Consider the following 24,946-nt stretch of genomic DNA (forward strand, 5'->3'; position numbering starts at 1 on the left):
TTTTTTTTTTTTTTTTTAAAGATTTTGTTTATTTACTCATGAGAGACATACACAGAGAGACAGAGAAGCAGGCTCCCTGTAGGGAGCCCGATGTGGGACTCTATCCCTGTACCTTGGGATCATTCCTTGAGCCAAAAGCAGACACTCAACTGCTGAGCCACCCAGACATCCCTGTATTTTGCTTTTAAATACCCAGGAGGAAATTCTTTTTTAGGTTTTACTGCCCCCCCACCCCCACCCCCACCCCGTGCCCCAAGACTGGTGGTTTGTACATTCAGGATCATACGAAGACCAACAAGAAAGAATTTCTAACTCAGTTTTATTTTATTTTTTTATTTTTTTCTAACTCAGTTTTCAATTTCAAAGTCTGATATTTCTGAGGTAGAACTGTATTTCTTAGCACATATTTTAAAGAACTGAACAATAAATAGAAAATTGGGGGCTAGTCTGAAGTCCAAAGTATCAGAACTCAATCAGATTAAATGTCATTTTAAAGATTATATTTTAGGGCCACTTGGGTGGCTCAGTGGGTTAAGCACTTGACTCTTGGTTTCAGCTCAGGTCATGATCTCATGGGATGTTGGATTGAGCCTCTTGTGGGGCTCCAGCTCAGCAGGGAGTGTGCTTGAGATTCTTTCCCTCTGCCCCCCCCCCACATGCATGCACTCTTAAATTAGTTGTTTTTGGTTTTTTTTAAGATTTTATTTATTTATTTATGAGAGACACAGAGAGAGAGGCAGAAACATAGGCAGAGGGAGAAGCAGACTCCCTTATAAGGAGCCTGATGTGGGACTTGATCCTGAATCCTAGGATCATGCTCTGAGTTGAAGGCAGACACTCAACCACTGAGCCACCCAGGTGTCCCTCTTAAATTAATTAAAAATTTTTATTTTAACTATTACTCTGTAATAAATTGTATTTACTATGTATATTTGTTTAAAATGTTCTTGAACACACTTCCTTGTAGATCATGCATCTCATAGTCAAATTGTAACTTTAAGAATTGAAGACAGTTCATGGTTTTCTGCCTTTTCAACCATGGAATTCAGATTTTGGTTCTACCTGGTTTGTAATATTGCCCAAAATGTGCCATAAAAGGACTTTTATCCAATGATTGAGAATGCAAGGGCTTCATTAATTAAGAATCAAAAGTACAGAATCCTAAGAATTTATATATAAATATCTTAGTTTAAATATATTCACATAGATTTATCAGGTTTTTTGTTTTATGAAAGGCCAAGCTTCTCACTCTCTGTGTGTGTTGATTAGATTTTTTGACTGTCTTGCATAAAATATACCCATGTTATTTTTTATAATTGTTAGTTTCAATTTTAAGACAGTAAGAAATGTAAAACTCTCGCTTTGCAAAAAACCCGTCTCATGATTCTTTTCCTCAACTTTTTATAACTGTCTCACCTATATAAAATTTAATGACTTTTTTTTTTTTTTTTTTTTTAGTAACTTTATTTTAGGGGTCTTTCCAGAGCACTCAACTTAGTTTTCATGGAAATTAGTTTTTCTTTTCTCTGTGTATTTTGTCTGTTTTCTTTGTATTTAATTTATATAATTAAAATAATCAATACAAGTGGCATAAGCAGGTTCTGTATCAGTGGGGGGATACCTATAATTCCTGATAGATTTAAAACTCAACCAGCAAGAGGAGAAAAACCTAGAAGAAATGGGAATCAGAATAATCTACTTGAGTTTTATGTGTAAAGGGAAGTGTCGCTGATGCTCTGATTTGGGTAAGTTGAGGTCAGTTAAGAGAGATGCCATTGTTCCCCCAAATCTGCCAAGATGGCAAAATGCATTGGGCTATTTTGGTCCCAAAGGGCAATCTTCATAGGTGATATATTGCCTTAGAATTCATATAAATTCTTCCCTGAAGATTTTAATAGCTTCCAGAATTTTCAAAGAAATATTATCATTAATTGAAAGCAGTGTAAATTGTATTAGCTGTATGATTTAGGATTTTGAAATCTATAGTAATCACTTTTTCCATCGTTTGAAATATCTTTTGTTTGTTTAAATATGTGTTGTTCCATGTTATACTTTATTTTACAGTGGTACAGAAAAAAAGAAAGAAAAACCACAAGGACAGAGGGAAAAAAAAGAGGAATCTCATTCTAATGATCAAAGTCCACAAATTCGAGCATCACCTTCTCCCCAGCCCTCTTCACAGCCTCTCCAAATACACAGACAAACTCAAGAAAGCAAGAATTCTACTCCCACCAAAAGGTTTTAACTGTCCCTGAGTACAGAGCTAGGGAATGGTTGTAATGATACCTAAAATTCTGCAACTTGAGAAAAGTTAGCTATCCATGGATTCCAAGAGAAAAGCCCGGTGGCCCCTCACCCCCAATCTTCTTTGTTGTAAAATCTTTATTTTAGCACTTTGGAGAAAGAAGATTTAAGGTCAAAATTTCTCAGTTGAAACTGGAAAAGAGAAAACCTAAGTTACAAACAATTTGATAAAAGGAAGGCCTTAATAACCAAACAATATTTTTATAGTACAATTACAAAAATCTATATAAATTGTGCATAAATTTATAACCATGCACAGAAAAGTACCATATGTAATTATCCTCATATTTTGGCATCATTACAACCTTAAACTTGCAAGGGCCCTTCTCCGCAAATGGCTCTTCATTGTGACTGCATCTCAGTTTCAGTTTTGGGTTTTGGGAGGATAAGTTCTTGCTTGAGTAGAGAAATCCATTTCACCTGGTCTTTTCTATGCTAAAGGCTTGCTTGAGGGCTTCTCTCTGTGTCTGTAATAATTAATATTTTAAAGTTATGAGAGGGGGAGAAGGGAGAAACATTCTAACAATGTGTGTGAACCTAAATTGGGAATCTAAACCTGCATGCTGGGAGTTCAGTGCTATTACCTGTCTTGTAATCAGATTTTTAGACCAACTTAAGGAGATTTGCCTACTTTAAAAATGGGAATTCAATCTTTATGATTAGGTATAAATAACTCTTATTCATCATACTTCCGCTTGGAAATCTTAGGAATATATTAAACCGTTCCCAGAACTAGCTAGGATTTAGTAAAATAAATGATAACCATTCCTCAAAGACTTATAATATATTTTTATTTGATCAATTTAATATTCTGCCTCAAATCCTGAATAGAAATTTGGGAAAACAGAACACTCTTCATTTGATTGATGCATGTTTAACTTTTAAAAAATGCTTCGCCTGTGTCTCATGCAGATTCTTATGCTATCTAAATGGTTTGTAATTTTTTTGTCTGGTCTCATGTGGAGTTTTTCTTGGATATATTTTATTAATGTTATATAACTTTGGGTTGTGTGTGGTTAAAGGTGGCTTTTTTATAATCAGTCTCTTTAAGGTTCTGATTTGACTTGGTATCCTTGTCCCAGATCTTTTTTTCAGCTTCTTAAGGTCTCCTGGAAATGTGCTTTGCCATTCTAAATTGCTCTTTGGATATACTGTTGCAAGAAGTATTGGAGACTGGATGAGTGGTAGGATAGTTAGCAACGCAGCCTAAAAATCATTTCTAAATAAAGAATTTCATTCATAAATATATGGAATAAGTGTTGATATAATATAACATTCTTATGTTAAGTAAGTCATGATTATTTCTGATCGTGGGTAAAAATTGTCTTTAAAGAATGTCATAGGAGTTTTACCTTTAATCCTATGTTTTACTTAGAAAGTGTCATTTGATTACACAGGAATATTAAAGATGAAAACAGCTTTGTAATGACTATGAAAAATACGTTTTTTTCCCCACAGACTCATGCAGTTTCACAAATTATGTGAAATATTTTACTCAAATTTAAGCATGAATTTTCTTTTAACAAAAAGTACAGATTTACTTTTTAATCAAGTATTTTTAATCAAGTATATTTGTTCTAGTGAATCTTCTAATAGTGAAAATTATAAACAGACTTGGTCATTGCCTTGTTTAACTCCTTCACTCATCCAGGCGGAACCTTTCAACTAATCCTTCCTTCTCTTTTCTGGATTAGCTTAAAGGAAATGTTAATTGCTGCTTTTATGTTCTATTTAAGCTGTCAATTACATGTCCTTGCTACTCATAGAATTTTTCTCTAAGAAATTAATATGTTTCTTTCAGCATAAAACGAACACCAACAGCTGAAAAATCGCATAATTCGTGGGAAAATTCAGATGAGAGTCGTAATAAATTATTGAGAGCGGTTTCAACATCAAAATTAATATCAAAAGTTATAAAAAATGCAGACAAGTAAGTATTACACTTTCTCAGTTATATCTGAAAATTAGTAATTCTGTGACTCTAATGCTTGCATGTACAATTATGTACCTATTTCAAATCATTTTAAAAATCTGTTATAATTTTTTTTCCTTCTAAGTGTATTTAAGTGTTCAAAAAAAGAAAGAAAGCTATCCTCCTGTGATAATATTCTCCACTCAAAAGATAAATTATACTAATCATAAGTTTTGATTATTTTTTTTGTAGGTTCTTTCTATACTTTCACTGCTTAGACAGTCTTCTGGAATAATTACTGTTTTATTAAACAGTATATATTAATAGTTGAGACCAGTGACAAACTTTTAAAAATACTAATGACTGAATTTCACTTCTAAAGATTTATCTTGGGTATGGCTTAGACACTGAAGCCTTTTATAATTTCTTTAGATAAGCCTAAAGAAATGATTGGGTGATTCTTATGATAAGCCAAGTAAAATTATAAATGTCTTTGAAATTTTTTTTGTAGGCATAAAGATGTCATCATCAACCAAGGTAAGTTAAAAATTCTTTTGAAAAAATATTTATCTTCTTTTTCTACATCAGCTTAATTTTTGCTAATTGTTAAGAATATTGGCTTATTTCCGTACAGTGTACTTTATTAGTTCATAATAATCAAAGAGAAGTGCATTTATTATAGTCATTTAAGAAAATGCTCAGTTTTTATTGTAAGATATGTCATTTTTGTCTCAACCAGCAAAAATGTCAACCCGTGAAAAAAACAACCAAGGTAAGAATAAGCTACACAGTTGGTCGCCTTCTAAGTTAATTTCTTCCTGGATCTCTTATTTGGCTTTTCATTATTTATACTCTCTGACTTTCCTCTTAATATGAGAAATAGGATAATTTGGACTAGTGAATCCAGCTATTCAGAAAGTTCATTTTATTTCTGTGAGCTCTGAAGATTCATGGTGAACAATAGAAATAAATGTCATTATAAAGAGGTATAAAATACTAAAGAGAATTTCCCCTTTAAAAAAAAAAAGTACTTAGAAAAGCCATTTAAAAGATTGATAAATTTTAACTCAATTTCCTGTCTTGCCGACCTCATTGCAAATAATCACTCATTTCTCAAAGCTAAGACTGAGTACATAATGAGTCTAGCAAATCCATTTCCTCTTGAATTGTTCTTTTATATTAATTGTAATTTCTGGCTACTTGCTGTTGTTGGCTTGTTCTGACCAAAAAAGGAGAGCAGACTGTCTATAAATGTGTATTTAATTTAATTGCAAAGTAGGTAAGTTCTATTACATCAGTTTTATATTCTCCTTAGATTGCCTGCAAATTTAATTGAAGCATGCTGTTCTAAATGAAAGCATGTCCTTTCTGTGCATGCTTTTTTACAGCTTATTTCTGTGTGTTATCTTTGTTTTCTGGGCTATTAACCAGATACAATGTGATTAAAATTTGTGTTAAAGATTAATAACTTAATTGCTATGGATTTTTGCCATTTTTGATTCTAATAAGAAAAATATTTATTTGTAATCTTCTTTGTTTTTTTTTTTTGTAATCTTCTTTGGATCATTGGTTTTTATGTAGAAATTCTGAATGAAGTTGAATTTTGCTGTCATTTTAATATAGTTAGATCCTACTTTCTCCTTCCTTTATAATTAAGTATATAGCTAAAGTAATGGTTGAAAGGAAAAAGTGAAATGTTATTTATAAAGATAATTCTTATTATATATCAGAACATTTTTTAAAAATACAGGTAGTGATAAATAATGGAAAGAACTATGAATGCAGAGTCTCTGTCTAGAATTTGGTCCTGGCTCTTTTGCATAATAGCCTTGTGACGTAGGCAAAATGACAATGTCTCTGAGTTAGTTTTCTAATCTGAGAATAGTACCTATAAAGCTTACCTCATGACTGAAGAATGAAGTATATGGAAGCACTTTTGGGCGCCTGGGTGGCTCAGTCAGTTAAGTGTCTGCCTTTGGCTCAGGTCGTGATCCCTGGGTCCTGGGATTGAGTCCCAGATCAGGCTCCCTGCTCAGTGGGGAATCTGCTTCTCCCTCTCCCTTTGCCCCTCCCCACCTCACTCGTGCTTGTTCTTTCTCAAAAATTTTTAGAGATTTTATTTATTTATTTGAGAAAGAGTGAGAGAGCACAAGTGGGAGGAGTGTCAGAGGGAGAAGCAGACTCCCTGCTGAGCAAGGAACCTAACTCAGAGCTCCATCCAAGGACGGGGGATGTGGTGGTGGGTGGATCCTGACTCTAGCCAAAGGCAGATTCTTAACCACCTGAGCCATCCAGGCGCCCCAATAAATAAAATCTTCAAAAAAGAAAACATTTTAAAAATATAAAACATTGTAAAACTATAAAACAGTGCTATTATTATTGTATAGTTTGCTAATGAGCTCAAATTTTATAAAATCCTTGTAGAGCTGCCTGCCACTTTCTCATGTTGTATGTTCTTTGGAAGGTAAAAGGAACATAAGATTAGTATACAGTAAGTGAGTGGTTTATATTGGTAACAGTTTTCAAAGTCGTTCAGGTAAGCAGGCAAATAAACGTATTTAAGAGTGAAGGATTTTGCTACAGAAGCACCGCTAAGCAGGGTGTTAGCTAGTGTCTAGGAAGAAGGATAAAATGGAAAGGTAGGAAAAAAAAAAGGTAGAAAAGGATGTAGAAAAATTCAGTTACAAGAATTTTAATTAGATTGTCGCAGGTGTTGGAATTTAATAAAGTTAAGTGTTGCTTGCATTAAGCCTTACTTTTGGAATTTGAGTCTATTATTTTTCCATTTTAATCTGCTATATTCTGCTTGGATACAGACTCCATCATTAGAAGGTACCTTCATAGAACTCTTGGGCTTCAGCTTGTGAGGTAGTTGAAGCCTAACCGTAATTGAAACAGAGCCTATAGAAAGTAGATGGATTCTAAATGGTTTAAGAGGTAAGATAGGTAAGGATATAGGAGAAAAGGAACAGCAGCAATCTAATCTGTGAAGGCTAGCTTGAGCAACGAGGTAAAATGAGGGAACATTTGAGGTGGAGATGTGTGGAAAAGAAGAAAAGTTGTGGTTTTCAGTTTAAGTAAGACTTAATCTACTTGTAGAGATGTGTAGCAAACAGCATAGTATCAGTGTTTAAACATGTATTTTGGAGTCCAAAGACCAATTTCACCATTTACTTAGCTGTGTGTCCCTGAGGAGATTATTTCACCTTTAGTCTTTGTTTTCTCATTATTGAGACAATCATAAGCCCTCAAAGAGTTAATATAAAAATTAAAGATAATAAAATGTGATACCTGACACAAAGTACCAAGTAAATTTTAGTTACTAATATATGTAAATCTGACAGTAAAATCTTGTACTCAAATGTGTGGAGTAAGATGAAAAGATAGATAGACTATCTTCATTTGATAGAAGTAGATATGTTTTTAAAATTTGTATTCATTTTGCATGGCATATTTTACAACACATTTTCTTATACTTTAGGTATTAAATATCCAAAATATCTATCATTTTTGGACAACCTTTTAAAAATATTTATTAATTTCTTTAGCTCTTTTTTGACAATGACAAATATGACTTGCTCTAAGTCATCTGCTTTGATTGGGAAGAAGACTGTTTACATTTGGTCATTTAGGTGAGTGGTAGCAGAAGAAGCTTGACCTGAAGGTCCTGTATCCTTCAGCCATAGTAGAGTACAAGAAGAGCCATAAAACTGCATGTCTGATCAGTACTCTGGCAGAAGAAAGAGAACTATATGTAGTTGAAAGCAGTAGGAAGTGGAGTGGAATGGGATGTACACAGGACACTCTGAGTTAGGTGTGGGAAGAAAGGTTATATCACCAAAAACATTCTTACCAAGTTCAGTCTTTATCTACACTCAAATCCCTGAAACATGAATCTCTCTTCATCACTTTTCTCCTGTTCTGTTGGATTCTGCTCCCACTGCAAGAGAAATAAAGACTTAGCACTTCAGTTTAAACTGTGAAATTTTCCTATAGAGTTTTTCATTGTTAGATGTAGGTTAGGTTCAAATACCATACTATACATTTGATAATTATAAGTTATTTATAAAGTTTTTTGAGCTAACATAGGGTATTGTAAATGCCTTTTATAAAATTATCTATTGGGGAAAATAGGTAACAATCTGACAAATTCTCTAATAAAATTAGTAGAACCTTTAAACTCATCCTTATAGTTATCAAGTATATTACATTTTTAAAGTATGTTAAAAGTGTCATATGTCCTCCTTTCTAGAGGAGAACCTGAATGTCTTCAAATTATGGCTGTTTTGTTAATTGTCTGGTCATGTTGAGAACCTGAATGACTCTAAAATCTGCCTAAATCAGATCACACTGTTAGTTCTCTTAGTTCCTTTCATAGTGCTGCTTCAGTGATCTAAGCTTAGATGCATTTGTGCTACCAAATCAATGCAGGAACTGTAGGTGTGTTCAGATGAGAGAGCACTTATTATAATATCTTAGAGAATTGAGAACTATTTATCTCATACTAGCTGTCTAAAAATGACTGCAGATGAAAAATACTTTAAAAGTCATTTTGAAATATATACTACCTAAAACCCTTTAGTAATTTGGTGTAGCCAAAACAGTTGTTTAAATAATCTGAAAATACCAAATTCCTTTACAAAATTGGAGAAAGGGGAAAAAAACTTGAGTAATGTTGTCTTTTTAACAGCCATTATAGTTATGGTATGTTTCTTTATTATTCTTTATCAGATATACATTTTAAACATTCATTCTTTTAACAAATATTTATTATTTGTTTATTTTTAAAAGATTTTATTTATTTATTCATGAGAGACATAGAGAGGCAGAGACATAGGCAGAGAGAGAAGCAGGCTCCTTGCAGGGAGCCCGATGTTGGACTGGGACTCGATCTCAGCACTCCAGGATCACGCCCTGGGCTGAAAGCAGGGGCTCAAACTGAGCCACCCAGGCGTCCCACTTTTAACAAATATTTATTGAGTGCTTGTTTTGTCAGGCCCTGCCCTTAGGCACTTGGGGATACAGCAGTTACAGTCTCTGCACTGGTGGAACTTTTTTTTTCCCCCCACCCGGTGGAACTTATATTCTACATAATAAGAAAAAAATGTGTCAGGAGAAAGAATGAGGAGAGGAGAGAATTGCTATTTTACATAGAGTGGTTAGGGAAGATGTTTCTTATAAAGTGACATTAAACCATATGAAGTGAGTGAAGTATATGGTTATCTGGAGAAAAGAATTTCATGAGCAGAGAAAAGAAAATACACAAGGCCTGAAGCAAGAACAAGAGCTGCTTTCTTGCTCTGTTAAGAGACAGCAAGGAAGTCATTGATTATAGTGTACATACATTTCTGTATTTGTTAATCATTACATTTATTAAATGTAGATTCATTCTAAGTAACAGAAGATTCATTACACACTCAGGAAAGGGAAGTAAAGTGTTATAACAGGAAGTGCAAGAATAGTAAGCTTGAGACCTAGTTAGAGATTAAATGACCTGTACCATAGGAAGTTTAAAGAATCAGAATCCTAAATAGTTGAAATTTATGAGTGGGAGTTAGGAATTTTCCAAAAGAAATCATGAAAAAAAATGAAACATTATTCATTCGGTAATAAAGATTTCCCTATGACTCTGAGACCTTGGACCTCAGTTTCTTCACTTAGAGTAAGGCTAAGACTAAGATGTCGCGAAGAGTCTCTTTTAATAACTTTTTAAAAGCTCACTCTTGCAGTAAATAGAAAATGTAGGACAGCCCCTCATACCTTAGCTAACTTGCTTTTAATTTATCTTTTAAAGAATTTGAATGTAGGTGCTTTTTATTCATGCCATGTGTTGTTTTCAGACTTTCTGGCTCCAGGCATGTTTTGTCCTAAAACCTGATCACGCCTTTGTAAACTGAGCATTGTATCTGAAGAAATAGCTAAAATTTATCTACAAGAATGACACTACTGACACTGCTGTCTGTAAATTGTGTTACCTACTGAGAGGGAGTATATACCTTCTGAGAGGGTGTGCAGTTTGAAACAAACCAAAAAAGTCAAAAGCCCTTAATTGAGCCACAGGTAGAATTTATCCTTATTACTAAGATAGTATACAAAACCTTGCAATTCCAGAATTTAGGAAGAAAAGTGCTAGCTTTAAGTCTCTTCTAGTGTGAACAACACACAGAAAGGGCAGGAAACCAAGTATTGCACTTCCAAAAAATATACTCACTTCTGAAATGTAAGGCAACATAAACATTACTTGGGTCCTTAGGTCTGGGCTTTGTCCATGTATTCCCTGTATTTTATTTATTTTTTATTTATTTTTTATTTTTAAAAGATTTTATTTATTCATGAGAGACACACACAGAGAGAGAGAGAGAGAGAGAGAGAGAGAGAGGCAGAGACACAGGCAGAGGGAGAAGCAGGCTCCATGCAGGGACCCTGACGTGGGACTCGATCCCAGGTCTCCAGGATCATGCCCTGGGCTGCAGGCGGCACTAAACCGCTGCGCCTCCAGGACTGCCCTATTCCGTGTATTTTAAAAGGAAACCAGACAGGGGAACCGTTTCTCTGTTGGAGATTCTTTGGTTTGGTTTGGTTTGGTTTGGTTTGGTTTGGTTTGGTTTGGTTTGGTTTTTTTAAGTCCTATGAAGCAGTGATTCTTATTTCTTGATGTTGTTAGCAGTCTTCTAGATTAAAATATGTTTAAAGGCTGTCCAGTTATTTTTTTAAATATAAACAATCCCAACTTTTAAAAGTATGTGTTCTTGACATCCCCTTTTCCTTATCTTCAGCTGAAAGAAACATCCCAGCCTGTCCCTTTTGGACATGGAGAATATGACTTTTCATAACAGAACATCCTAGTCTTGTGCAGATTTGTTTTGGTTAAAGACATCATCTGTACTGTATTTTCAGAACCCATAGGCATAAGCTTTTTTAAAAAATCTAAACCAGAAAATACAGTTAAACAGAAAAAATCTCCATTTCTCAAGCACATCCATAAACTGAGATCACATAGTTCAAAATCCACTGTCCAGAAACGGCAGTTAGCCTGCATGTGTGTTTCTTACTCTATCGCTTATTACTGTTTTTCCTGTAGCACTTTGAATTCTGAAACTTGTGATCAGGCTTAGCAGAAAAGAAGTACAATTATTCAGTGATACATACCAAATTGCAGAAAGAACCATAGCACATCACATGCCACATTCCTGAACTGTGCAATTGGTTCTCCAAGGGACAGTTTTACCAAAAATGTTATTGACTATTGCCTTTAATAAAGCTTTTTAAACTATTTGAAGATTGTGAAAGATTTTAATCTTTCTAGGAACATATACAAGTAATATAGCAAGCACCTATGTGGATTCATATTTATTAAATCTTTAAATTTTGTTTTGACTCAGGTTGTTTTTTTTTTTTAAATGAAACATAGGGGCACCGGAATGGTGCAGTCCATAAAGCATCTGACTTTTAGTCTTGACTCAGGTCCTATTCTTAGGGTCATGAGATTGAGCCCTGCATCAGGCTCCACGCTCCTCACAGGCAGAGTCTGCTTGGGATTGTCTCTCCTTCTTCCTCTGCCTCTCCTGTTTATGCTTGTTTTCTCACTCACTCTCCCAAAATGTCTTTTAAAAATATAAATAAATCGGGGCACCTGGGTAGCTCAGTGTCTGCCTTCGACTCAGGTCATGATCCCAGGGTCCTGGGATCGAGCCCTGCATCGGGCGCCCTGTTCAGCAGGGAGCCTGCTTCTCCCTGTTCCTCTGCATGTTCTGTCTCGTCTCGTCTCGTCTCGTCTCTTCTCTGTCAGAGAAATAAAATCTTTTAAAAATAATAAATAAAACATTTTAAAGGTAAAGTAGAAGCATCTTTAATTCTGTTTAATTAGAATTTCACATACAGGTTTTTATTGCTCCCTTGGGACCTCCTGGTTCTCTTACTATTATAGTTAATTGAAAAAGAGGGACGCCTCTGTTGGCTCAGTTAAGCATCCATCTTGATTTCAGCTCAGGTGGTGATCTTGGGGTCATGAGATCAAGCCCTGACTCTGGTTCTTTCCTCAGCGTAGAGTCTGCTTGTCCTTCTCCCTCTGCTCCTCTCCCTCACCCCCCAAATTAAATAAAATCATTTTAAAAATAAAAGAAAAAAAGGTAGAGGCAGGGCACCTGGGTGGTTCAGGTTGGTTGAGCATCGGACTCGGTTTTGGCTCAGGTCATGATGGCATGGGTCATGAGGTCTAGCTCCCATCGTGGGCTCCATATCAGTGGGGAGTTGGCTTGAAGAGTCTCTCCCTCTTCCCCTCCCCCTCACTCATGCTCACGTGCGTTCTTTCTCTCTGAAATAAATCCTTTTTTAAAAAGATCTAGAGAGATGAGTATTTTGATACCGGGGTTTATCTTTTGAATTTATTTTTAAAAAATTAAATCCAACTTGGTATACTCAGATAAAATGAAAAAAATTTAGTGTTTAAAATAACTTTCCTGGGGATATAAATGAGTGATTTGAGGGAGTTTTTTAAATACTACCATATTTTGCTTAGCTCAGAAAAGTTTTCAGCAATATAGCAACAAGTCTTTTGGAAGTTTTTATGTGTCTTGTATTGTTGGGCGAGACCTCCTTCCCATCTTTTCCCAAAGAAAGTCTTTTTTAGGTAATAAAAATAATCCAGAATACTTAAGCAAACACTTAAAGTTATTTTTATGACAATCAGTTACAAACAAAATAGCAAAGAGAAATCTGATTAAAGGGGGTTTAGATTCAAGAAAGTAATTACATTCTTGAAGTAGTGGGCTTGAAACTGTCATTATGATATATAACAGTTGATTAGCAGTTACATAAGACTTGGTCATGTCTCTACAAGCTCCTAAGGGGCTAGCTTCACTTCTTTTATATCTTCATTCTGTATCCCCACCCTGCCCCCTGCCCCTGTGTAATTTAAGAATTCAGTAAAATTTACCAGCCAGTAGAAGTCTGCCTATGGAACAAAGAAAATTAATATAACATTTTACTACTCAGTCATATTTTTCAGACCTGGGTTCTTGTCCTAGCAAGTAAAACTATGTAATATTTGGCAAGCACCCCCAACTAACAGTTTTTTAAATCTGCAAAATAGGGTTACACCTCCTTTTTTTAAAATTTAGGGTTCTACATTTTATTTTTATAGCTAGACCTTTGAAAAGGGGTGAAATTTAGACTCTGTTGTACAAATCAAGTTCCTTCTTCAAAGTCCAAAGATTTTTACAGATTACATTGTTTCATTGGAATTTTAAAATATCAAATTATTACAATATAACTGGATCATTAACTAGGACTTGAAATATTTTGAGAATTTATTGTTTTTAAGATGGGATGCCTGGGTGGCTCAGCAGTTAAGCGAGTGCCTTTGGCTCAGGTTGTGGTCCTGGGATCCAGTCCCGCATCAGAATCCCTGCAGAGAGCCTGCCTCTGCCTATGTTTCTACCCTCTCTCTCTGTGTCTCATGAATAAATAAGTAAAATATAAAAATCTTAAAAAAAAAATAAAAAAAGACTTTAGCCTACCTGGAATATTCTTCATCAGTTTCTACTATAAAATTGTAATCAGTATTTCTAGCCTCTTGTTCACCCATCTGTTCTTGAGCCTTATGATTTTGGGGAATAGAACTCGTAAAAGCTAAACTAAATTAAGATTCTCCAATTATCTGTGTGCTGGAATTGGATAGCATCACACTCTGCTACATTATAGTTATATATAAAATTTTCGTTTCAATTTTCAGCAAGTGGGGGGCTCTTTAGTTCTGAAGATTGTAAAATACAAATAAAATTGGGTTACTAAAGTGGAAACTTTGGGGGCGGGGAAGATATGTTAAACTGTAAGCACTCTAGAAGCTCAGAAGATTTTCTATAGGCAGTACTCATTACAAAAATTAGTATAATCATAGTCCAAAACCCTGAATCTCTGCTGTTACCTTTGAAAGCCTTTTTTGTTGTTAATTTCTGAGTCCAAAAAGGGAGCAAGCAATGGGGAAAAAAAGCACTGATCTTGGAGCAGAGTATGCCCAGTACTAACTTCTCTCTCTACTTTACCTTTCACTGTTCACTATTTTTTTAAAAAAAGATTTTCATTTATTTATTGATGAGAAACACAGATAGAGATTGGCAGACACAGGCAGAGGGAGAAGCAGACTCCATGCAGGGAGCCTGATGTGGGACTCCATCCCAGGACTCCAGGATCACGCCCTGAGCTGAAGGCAGCGCTAAACCACTGAGCCACCTGGGCTGCCCTTGCTGTTAGTTCACTATTAATGAATTTTGATAAGTATGTTTTAAATATATAAGAAAGTATGGGACACCTGGCTATCTCAGTCAGTAGAGCATGCATCTCTTGATTTTAGGGTCCTGAGTTTGGGCTCCATGTTGGGGGGTAGCGTCTATTTAAACACATAAGTAACTTTAGTAATTAGTTATTTATATCTGTCTGAATCATTTCAGCAATACTGTTTTTCTCAAAGCACCTTAGACAACTATCCTAAAAAGTTCGGTGAATATGAAGATCGTTTTGCAGTTTGGAGCACTTCACAGCATAGGACAGTCTAGGGGAGATGCTAAAGTAGAAGATTGAATTAACAAAAGTAGACCAAAGGGGAAGTGCTAGTAATGGGAAGGACAAAGGAAGGAAAGTGTTAACATCAGGTGTTTCAGATTTCTGCCTAGAGGTGCCTGGGTGGCTCAACCTGTGTTAACATCAAGTATTTTAAATTTCTGCCTAGGGGTGCCTGGGTGGCTCAGCCTATTAAGCATGGACTATTGCCGCTCAGGTCATGATCTATGGGATTGTGGAATCAAGCCCTGCCTCAGGCTCCATGCTTAGCATGGAGTCGGCTTGAGATTCTTTCTCCCTATCCCTCCCTTCCTGCTTGCACACTGGGTTGCACACTCTCTGTTGTCACAGTCAAATTAAAAAAAAAAAATTCTGTCTAGCGTTTACTCTTCCCACAGATAATAGAACAGAAACACCTTCATTTGTACTCTCTGATTTCCTACTATTGGGGCCCAAAGCTCCATCTTCTATTTGGATTACAAGTAAGCTTATTATGAGGTAATTGGACTTCTGAGGACCTTACTAATGTCTGAATAGTACTGTCTAATAGAAATAGAATGTATAACACATACATTAATTAAAATGTTCTAATAGCCACATTTTAAAAAGTAAAAAGATACAAGTAAGTTTAAAAATATTTAGCCCAGGGGATCCCTGGGTGGCGCAGTGGTGTAGCGACTGCCTTTGGCCCAGGGCGCGATCCTGGAGACCCAGGATCGAATCCCACATCGGGCTCCCGGTGCATGGAGCCTGCTTCTCCCTCTGCTTGTGTCTCTGCGCCTCTCTCTCTTGTCTTGTCTTGTCTTGTCTTGTCTTGTCTTGTCTTGTCTTGTCTTCTCTTCTCTTCTCTTCTCTTCTCTTCTCTTCTCTTCTCTCTCTCTCTCTCTCTCTCTCTCACTATCATTAATTAATTAATTAATTAATTAATTAAAAAATATTTAGCCCAGTATATCCAGAATATCATTTCAGTGTGATCAGTACAAAAAAGTCATTGACATATTTTACTCTTTTTTTCATACTAAGACTTAAAAATCTGTATTGTACACTTAGAGCTGTCAATTCAGACTAGCTACATTCTAAGTATTTGGTAACCAGTGGCTATTGTTTTGGATGCTGCAGGTCTAGAACATAGTTTTAGAATGAAAATGCTTCACAAGTTCTAAATAAAATTTTGGAACACAGTCTAAAAACTTACTTGACCTCTCTGAGCCTTAGTTTCCCCTTCTCTAAAAGTAGGGGGTTGCACTAGGCAAACTCTTAAATTTCTACAAGTTCCAACATAATATGTGTCTTGAGAAACAAACCAATGGTATTTTGGTATTGATTATAGTATTTTTATCAATAGTATCCACAGAACTTCTTATTTTATAATTAAGCTATCATTGGTCAGGTTCAGTTAAGATTATTTAGGGGCACCTGTGTGGCTCAGTTGGTTAAGTATCCGACTCTTGATTTTGGCTCAGGGTGATCATGATCTCAGGGTTTTTACCATAATGGGGGTAGAACCTGCTTGAGATTCTCCCTCTCTGCTCTTCCCTCCTACCTCTTTTAAAATTCTTTTTTTTTTTTTTTTTTTTTTGGTTTTTTTATTTGACATAAACTGTAAGTCGTAAAGCTGGAATTCAAACCAAGACTATCTGGATCACAAATCTTGTATTCTCTCCACTATACTGTATAGCCTCCCACTCAGTCCAAGGAATTTTCAAAGTGCCAAGTAAGAGATAAAATGTTGAGATTAATTATATTTCAGTAAAAAGCAGCTTCCTTATTGAATTCTGAAAAGCCCTATACTGTGTTTACTAATTATCATGAAATAGCGGAGTCATTTTTTTCCTCAAATTATTTTTCTGGACCACCAGAAAATGTAACTGATCTCATAATCTTCTTTGGTCCCATGGCCCATCCCCTCTTGACTTTCATGGTACTGTAGTTTTATAGTGAGAACAGCCAGAAAGTAGCGTTGGGATAAAGCAAATTGACTGTTAAGTCCTTTGACTATAAAATCAGAAAGTCTGACAGTCTCAAGAAAAAGTTTGTGATGAAAATCTGTACTCAACAATGGTTGAGAAGAGATTCTTCTTTGACACTATATCTTATCTGATTCCCAAGGTAAAGATGATGTTCTTTAAAAAAAAAAAAAAAAAAGAGAGAGAGAGAGAGGAGAGATCGCAGACTAGTGACTTGTGTGCTATATGCAGGCCGAAGGTGTGTAGCATCTGCTTTCGGCTGAGGTCCTGACCCCTGGGGTCCTGGGATTGAGCCCAGAGTTGGGCCCCCTGCTCACAGAGAGCCCTGCTTCTCCCTTACCCTCTGCCCCACCCTTCACTCGTGTTCTCTCTCTCACACATAAATAAAATCTTAAAAGTGTACATGATAGAATTCTAGCTTATTTACCTATATATACTGTTCTGTGGACCATTTAAAGCTTATGAAGAGGATACTACAGTGTGTTAAATCACATATTATAAGCAGTTCCTAGACAGTGTTCAGAATGGTCACAATTCCTTCTCAAAGGTAAGGGAATCAATTTTTGTTGAGGATCTCATATTATCCTTTACAGTGTGATGTCTTATTTAGTGAATCATAATCACAGGTGGTAATAGTATCATTTTTTGTATTAGGAAAACGAGACCAGAGTCACACAGCTAGTCAGCAGTAAAGCTGGAATGCAGATCTCAGTCTTTTCCCAAAGCTCATGTTCTTTCCACTGTAAGATATTGCCTCCCTCAGTCTCAGGAATTGTTCATGGTTTCTAGATTACATCTTAGGCCCTCAACATATATACTGCCAGTTTCTAGGCAGAGAAAATATTCTTACCCTGACATGCATAGCCATTTTTATATTAGAAAAGTTGACAATTACTAGTTTCTTTGCTTTGACTTAGTTTCTTGTGCTGTTAAGGATAAAGGAATAATTGATAAAGGATAACTGGCAGAGACATTAATAAGGTATCCTGAGCTGTCTCTATTCGCAAAGGAGAGCTTTTGTTTTCTTTGATACCATTTCTAAATCCCTTCCTTTGGACATCTAATTTCTTTTTAGTGGCAGAATCATCTTCTAATTATTTTTTTCCATCCAGAAAGCATTTTGATGAAGATCCTGGGGGAAATTCCAAAGGACAGAATATCTATCTCTAAGGGGGGAAATAATATATATTTATAATAAATATGTTTATATTTTATGATTTATTATATTTATTATAAATATACATTTTAAGATTTTAAGTAATCTCTATATCCAGTGTGGGGCTCAATTTACAACCCCAAGATCAAGTCGCGTGCTCTACTGACTAAGCCAGCCAGGGACCCCAAGAATTTATGTTCTTTTTAAAAAAAAAAACTTAAGGACAATTATATAACAAGTTGATACCTATAAGAAAGGACAAGGAGAATGCAGATAGAGATGATTGCAGAAGAGAAATAGTTGCAGCTGATAATCATTTCATTCTCATCGGAGTCCAGCAATGCTAAAAATCATCAGGAAGCAGAGCCCACTCTTAGATTCCGAAGTAATAAAGACCTATCTCATGTGGTGTGAAAACTGTGGTGTGGGAGGTCTTAGCCTGTTCTTAGATCAAACCATGAAGCCAAGCACAAGTGAGTAATAATAATAAAAATAACTTGAACTTTTCACCCATAAGAAGCGCAAATACTTGCAGACATTCATCAAGTAATTTATCTTTCTTCTTCCATGGTTTGCATTATTTAAACTATTGAATTATTATGTATTCTTCTCCTTAGTAGCTTTGGTTATTATTAGAGGTCCTAGAGTTGTATCAGCCTCTGGTTGATGACCACATTTCAGTCTGTGTGGCTTTTTTTTTTTTTCCCAGTCTGTTTCTAATGCTGTTTTTTCATATCATGCTGAACAAGTTGGTAGGTGCTAGACACATGCTGTGCTTTTGTACTCAGTCCCATGCTTTTCTCCTTCCTGTTTAGGTTTTCTTTTCATTTCACCATCACCATTCCCCTCTACTAAACTTATCTATATGTAGGTCATTGGGATGCTGGGGCCAAGGATGGGTGTTGCTTTTTGGTTTTTGTTTTTAAGAAACAATCTCATCTGCTTAGTGAAGTTTTGTTTCCTTTTATTAAAAATACACAATAAATATGATTTGATTCTAGACTTTAACATTTTTAGTTTTAGATTGTTGTACATCTTATAAACAACCATTGCTTTGTATAAATAAAAGATGTCTTACAACCTGTGCTGCTAATTAGAAAACTATTTCCTAGCACTGTCTTTAAACTGTTAATGTGTTGGGTTTTTTTGGTGTTTGGCTTTTGAAAGATTTTATTTATGAGAGACACGAAGAGAGACATAGGACATATAGAGGCATAGGAGAGGGAGAAGCAGGCTCTGTGCAGGGAGCTTGATGCAGGACTTGACCCTGTGGAATCATGACCTGAGCCAATAGCAGACACTCAACCACTGAGCCACCCAGGCACCCCAAAATATTAGTGTATTGTAATTGAATTAAATTTAGACCCAACCCTGATTGTAGGCACAGTTGTGAAGTGAGGGAAGTTGGTCTTCTTTCCTTTCCAGCTGTACTCACTGTGTGTGACAGAGCTCTTGTTCTCTATTCGCATCTTGACTTAGAGGACGCTGTTTGACTCTTCTCCTCATGAGATATTCTCAGGTCAGGTTTTTTGTATATCATTAAACATCAGTAGGTTGATCAAGTACTATGGTGGACATGGTTATTTTCTGCCCTGATAATCTCTTATTTTCAACTGTCAGAAAAACTTTCATCATAATTTTTTTTTTCATTTTTCTACCTCAGCTCTCCTGGCTTTCTTGTCTAGTTTAGTTTAATTTTGAACATAGTTATTATCATTTAAGGAAATGACCAACAGTTTTTTCCTACAATGTTTTAGACAAGGTCTTTATATAAAAATAATTATGTATAATAAGAATATAATTCTGAACTAGCTATTTTTTGTCTTGTTCTTACTATATCACCTTAATAATCCACTTCTCTATGATTATTCAGAAAATTGACTTAATTTTTGTCTTGTGTTTCAACAGAAGGAGAATATGTTAAAATGTTTATGCGAGGTCGGCCAATTACGATGTTCATTCCTTCTGATGTTGAAAACTATGATGACATCAGAACAGAACTGCCTCCTGAGAAACTGAAACTGGAGTGGGTGTATCCTTCTCTATTGTGACAGCAAATTTGTTTGCTTTGTCTTCAGTTTAAGAAAAATTCATTTACCTAATGTCTATCAAAATTGTCTTTATACAAAAAAAAATAAATGTTATAAACATAGCAACCACTTGAGAAAGTAAAGAGATGTTACCTTTCATCCTTCACATATTATATATATATTTTGCTATTAGGAATATAAAACCACCTAAATTAATATCTTTAGGATAGGGCAAACAGGATTATATGAATGTGTTTTGGCAGCGACTTCAGTGTGGTAGAGAAGACATTGGACTGGAATTGGAAGACTAGTGTTGGAGTCTCAGCTCTGCCAGCCCTAGTTGAACCTTAATTCCCTTGTAAAAAGAGGTTAATAACTCCTACTTAGCTGTTATAAGAATTAAATAAGGAAACATCAGTTAAGCATTTTGTAACCTTTGAAATATGTAAATTATGTTAAGAGCTCAAATTAATAAGATCGATTCTAATTCCAGAATTAATTTCTCAGCCAGACTTTATAAAAAATGACTATATAAAAGAGCTTTCTTAATTTCACTGAGAAATTTTTCTCTTAGAACCTTTGAGAAACTCCATGAAGCAGAATGGAGTTAGTAGTTTGAATTCTGCTTTCTGCCTCCATTCTCCTATACCCTCTTTCCTCTTCTGCTCTTTCATTCATTCCCTCATTTCTGCAGTTATTAGCTTGGGAAAACTCACCAGTCCTGTAATTCTGTACTTTTTAATAAACACTCTGCCTACCAAACTGTACCTGACTGTCATACTCATTATTTAGGTCAGGCATAAATGTCATTTTCTCATCCCTTCTTTTGATCCCTCTCTTTCACTTTCTCTTTAAATTAGGTGTTCCTTCTATGCTTTCTCCTAGGATACTGTTATATTTCTTTCCATAATTTCTAATGATATAGTTGGTGTTTGTTTTTGTCATCTTTGCCAGGGCATAGCCCCAGGGACCCAGTCTCTGTTTTGTTCAGAACTGTGTGTTGAGCTTTATATCTGCCACGTGTTAAGAACTCAATAGGTATTTGTCTGGGGAATGAGGAAACTAAGATTTATACAAATTAAAAACTCAGGATTGCACCCTGAATAGTGGCAGGACTTGAGTTTCCTAGTTCTGACAGTCCTGTTTTCTTTATACCTTCCTGATTCCCTTAGGTATCCATGAAAAACTTGTTTACACCTTAAAAATTGTGTTTATTAAAAACCTTGACTCTTGTGATTAAGATATGGTTATCGAGGAAAGGACTGTCGTGCTAATGTTTACCTTCTTCCTACCGGAGAAATAGTGTATTTCATAGCATCAGTAGTAGTACTGTTTAATTATGAGGAGAGAACTCAGCGACACTACCTGGGTCACACAGACTGTGTGAAATGGTTGGTATCATTGAACACTTCTCTATTTTCTTTGTCATTTTTGCATTTCTTTTTAATTTGGGTTTGTTTTTTTTTTTGTTTTTTTTTTTTTTTTTAGAAATGGTTTCTTGTGGGGAACTGAGATCTTAAGGATACTATAGGCATTCTGTAGAGTATATTTGAAAAAGTGGCATTTTAATATGGGGAAGTTGGAATTTTTAAAGCATTTTTATTTCTTAGGACAATTTAAATTGGTACTCTTCTGGAAAGTAATGAGCAACACCTACTACAAAAAATTTACATTCTTGATGAGCTTACCCCTTGGCTACAAGATGTAGAGCCTAGATATGGATAGGAAGACATCTTTTTAAATATTTTGCTAGTCACTCATATGTTTATCCTGTGGGCATATATGCTGCAATATTTTCAGTTTGTATTTAAGAGTTTCTTGCACCAAGTTTGACTTACAAGAATTTAGCATTAAGAACTAATTAAAAGGTTGGAGGTACTATGTGTGAATATGTTCACTGTGCTCCTTTGTAGAAGAGAAGAAATGATAGAGCTGTTAAGTCAATAATATGTATAAGGATTAAATAGCAAACAGGGAAAATGCTGACTATGTAATAGATAACATTTGCACCATGCACAACTGCTTCTTCATTAGGACAAAAACCATCTGTCTCTGTGCATGTGCAGGACTAGAAAGGAACTTGAACAGATTAAGACAGTTTAATTTATTCTGTCACAATTGTGAATTTACTGTTCTGTTAATTTGTCTATTTAGTTTAGCAAAAAAAGAAAAAGTATGGCCAAAAAGAAAAGAAATCCTCTAGATGGTTGATACTTGATTTGCTAAAGAAAATAAAACAGGTCACAATGAGAATATTTTAATGATTAAAAACTGAAAAATGTTTGACAGATGTTGATACCAAGGCATATTTCAGCTGTTTCACATGTTTTCCATTTTTAAAATTGTTGTTAATACTGCTTTTTAGCCTTGCTATACATCCTGACAAAATTAGGATCGCAACTGGACAGATAGCTGGAGTGGATAAAGATGGAAGGGTGAGTGGCATAGTGTTTTATGTGTTGTACCAGTGACATTGCCATTAGAATGGAATTAATCATAATTTTAACCACAGCTTGCTTATTTCATTCTCTTAAATGGCAACTAAGGGGGCAGCCCCAGTGGTGCAGCGGTTTGGCGCTGCCTGCAGCCTGGGGCGTGGTCCTGGAGACCCGGGATCGAGTCCCATGTCGGGCTCTGCGCGGAGCCTGCTTCTCCCTCTGCCTCTCTCTCTGTGTGTGTGTCTCTATGAATAAATAAATGAAGTCTTTAAAAAAAAAAGGCAACTAAGGGATTTCTAGTATAAGTAGGGGGAAAAATACTAGAATGTAAGAACATTCCAGAAAACAAAATTTTGAGAATCATACTACTTAAATGTTTTTCTCAAAAAATAAGTATTCACGCTAAGGAAACTACTTACTTGGAAAATTAGGAGGACTCATAAGCTTGTTATTTTTTTAACATAGCATAACTTATCAGTGTTTGCCAGAAGGTAACTACATTGGACTCATAAGCTTGTTATTTTTTTAACATAGCATAACTTATCAGTGTTTGCCAGAAGTTTCACTACATTGATGGACTTCTTGATTTTATAGATGCCTAGAACTGGTGACACTTTAAAAATTTTCAGTTCCTATTCAATATTATTAAATTGGTTTACATAATAAGTCCCTTACTTATAAGGATCAACTGTGAGTATTTTTGATGACTTATTAACATGTCTGACTGTACCCATGACATTCTCTGGCTTCATTTTATTTAGAAAAAGGAGTTGGGATGGTCATATTAAATGACTTCTAAGACCCCTACCAGTTCCAATTCTATTTAGGAGCTGTTTGTTTAGCAATTTGTTGGACACTGTTTAGAAAAAAACTATTACTTTCCTGGGAATGAAAATAATGTTAAAAGCAGAGTATCCAGAGCAAATTTGCCTGGGTCAGAATTCTAACTCTACCTTTTAGTAACTGTGTAACTTTGGGCAAATTACTTAACTCTTTGTATCTCAGTTTCCTCATCTGTTAAATGGTGATTATAGTAGTACATAAGTTCATGGGATTATGAGGATTAAATGAATTAATATATGTACTTAGAGTATATGACAGGGGTACCTGGGTGGCTAAGTCAGCTTTGGCTCAGGTCATGATACCAGGGTCCTGGGATGGAGCAGCCCTGCATCCGGCTCTCTGCTCAGTGGGGAATCTGCTTCCCCCTCTCCCTCTAACCTTTCCTCCTGCTTATACTCTTGCCACTCATTCTCTCTGTCTCTCTCAAATTAATAAATAAAAACATCTTTTATAAGAAAGAGTATATGACATAGTAAATACTACATCATTTGCTGCTACTACTATTATCACTGTTATTTTCTTACTTTCATACGATGAGAAGAAAATACCTGTTCAAGATTCTTTGGGATCATGTCTAATGTAGTAGCTATTTTATATTAGATATTTATCCATCCCTACTGTTTTTTAAAGATAGCAGACAGTTCTGTGTGGTAGTAGTATTTATTTGTACCCCCCTGAATACCAGTTAGTCTTGCTATCTTGTGTTTTTCCCTTTGTTTTTGCAGCCTCTGCAACCCCATGTCAGAGTGTGGGATTCAGTTAGTTTATCCACACTGCAAATTATTGGACTTGGGACCTTTGAGCGTGGAGTAGGATGCCTGGATTTTTCAAAAGCAGTAAGTAACAGTTTTTCAAGAAGTAAGCAGGCTGCACAAAGAAGCAGAAAACTCAGTGTGTGTGTGTGTGTGTGTGTGTGCGCGCGTGCACATTTATAGAAAGTGCTAACTCTGAATTGTTAGCTAATGCTTAGCAATGACCAGCATTTTAACCTAGGTACTAAAGTACTTTGGTTTATTTGGGTTACAAGTTGTTATACCTAATTATACTTCTGTTCTGAAATAGGATTCCTATGTAGTAGCAGGAGATGGCTAGAGGAATATATACATAGCATATAATAGAAATAAGCAGTAGAATGTGCTTTTGCTTCAGCTTGAATCATATAAATCTATTTTATTTAGGAAATTCACAGACAGGAAAGTTGGCCGATTCTGCACAATTATTGACTTTTCTTGATGTCATGTTGGAACAAATGAAATAATCAGGCCTTTGTACTCACTAAAATCTTGAATTATCTTGGTTCTGAATTGATGACCACTGGAGCTTAAAATTGAGTACCTAACAATCTTACTTAAACCTTGAGACTTTATTCTGAGGGGAAAATAAAATAAGGATATTACCCATTGAAACATTGTATTTATTCTTGAATTGTATGTAATTATTATAGACTATCCGGGAGATCTACATTTTAGGTTCCATGATTTTAAAATTCAAATACAGATATCCCTCCAGATTTTATTTGGCCTCATTCACACTTTATATGTATTCATATTACTTCTTCATTTCCTAGCTGTCAGCAGGTTTATTATGGATTATGGGCGTTTCGTGGGACATGGAAGTGGAAGGGACATTTTTAGAACAGAAAGATAAATTTGGGTGGACATGGGAACTTTGCTAGCTTGATGGTACTGAATGTCCAGAGGTCCAGTGAGACAAGAATTGTGACAAAGGTGTTTATATAA

General features: G+C 35.4%; 1 protein-coding gene across 2 annotated transcripts in view; it reads left to right on the plus strand.

Moving 5' to 3' along the window:
• The window catches only part of EML4 (EMAP like 4), a 159,197-nt gene that overhangs the window by 82,303 nt on the left and 51,948 nt on the right, over positions 1-24,946 (plus strand). The window contains exons 4-11 of one of the 2 annotated variants that reach the window (XM_055327266.1): positions 2,065-2,238; positions 4,106-4,234; positions 4,728-4,753; positions 4,956-4,988; positions 19,805-19,928; positions 21,168-21,317; positions 22,292-22,361; positions 23,933-24,043. In XM_055327266.1, coding sequence (XP_055183241.1) covers positions 2,065-2,238; positions 4,106-4,234; positions 4,728-4,753; positions 4,956-4,988; positions 19,805-19,928; positions 21,168-21,317; positions 22,292-22,361; positions 23,933-24,043 — 817 coding nt within the window. The remainder of the gene's footprint in view (positions 1-2,064; positions 2,239-4,105; positions 4,235-4,727; positions 4,754-4,955; positions 4,989-19,804; positions 19,929-21,167; positions 21,318-22,291; positions 22,362-23,932; positions 24,044-24,946) is intronic. The other variant, XM_055327267.1, reaches the window with a different exon arrangement.

The sequence above is a fragment of the Nyctereutes procyonoides genome, unplaced genomic scaffold (assembly GCF_905146905.1).
Source record: "Nyctereutes procyonoides isolate TBG_1078 unplaced genomic scaffold, NYPRO_anot_genome, whole genome shotgun sequence".
NCBI lineage: Eukaryota > Metazoa > Chordata > Mammalia > Carnivora > Canidae > Nyctereutes > Nyctereutes procyonoides.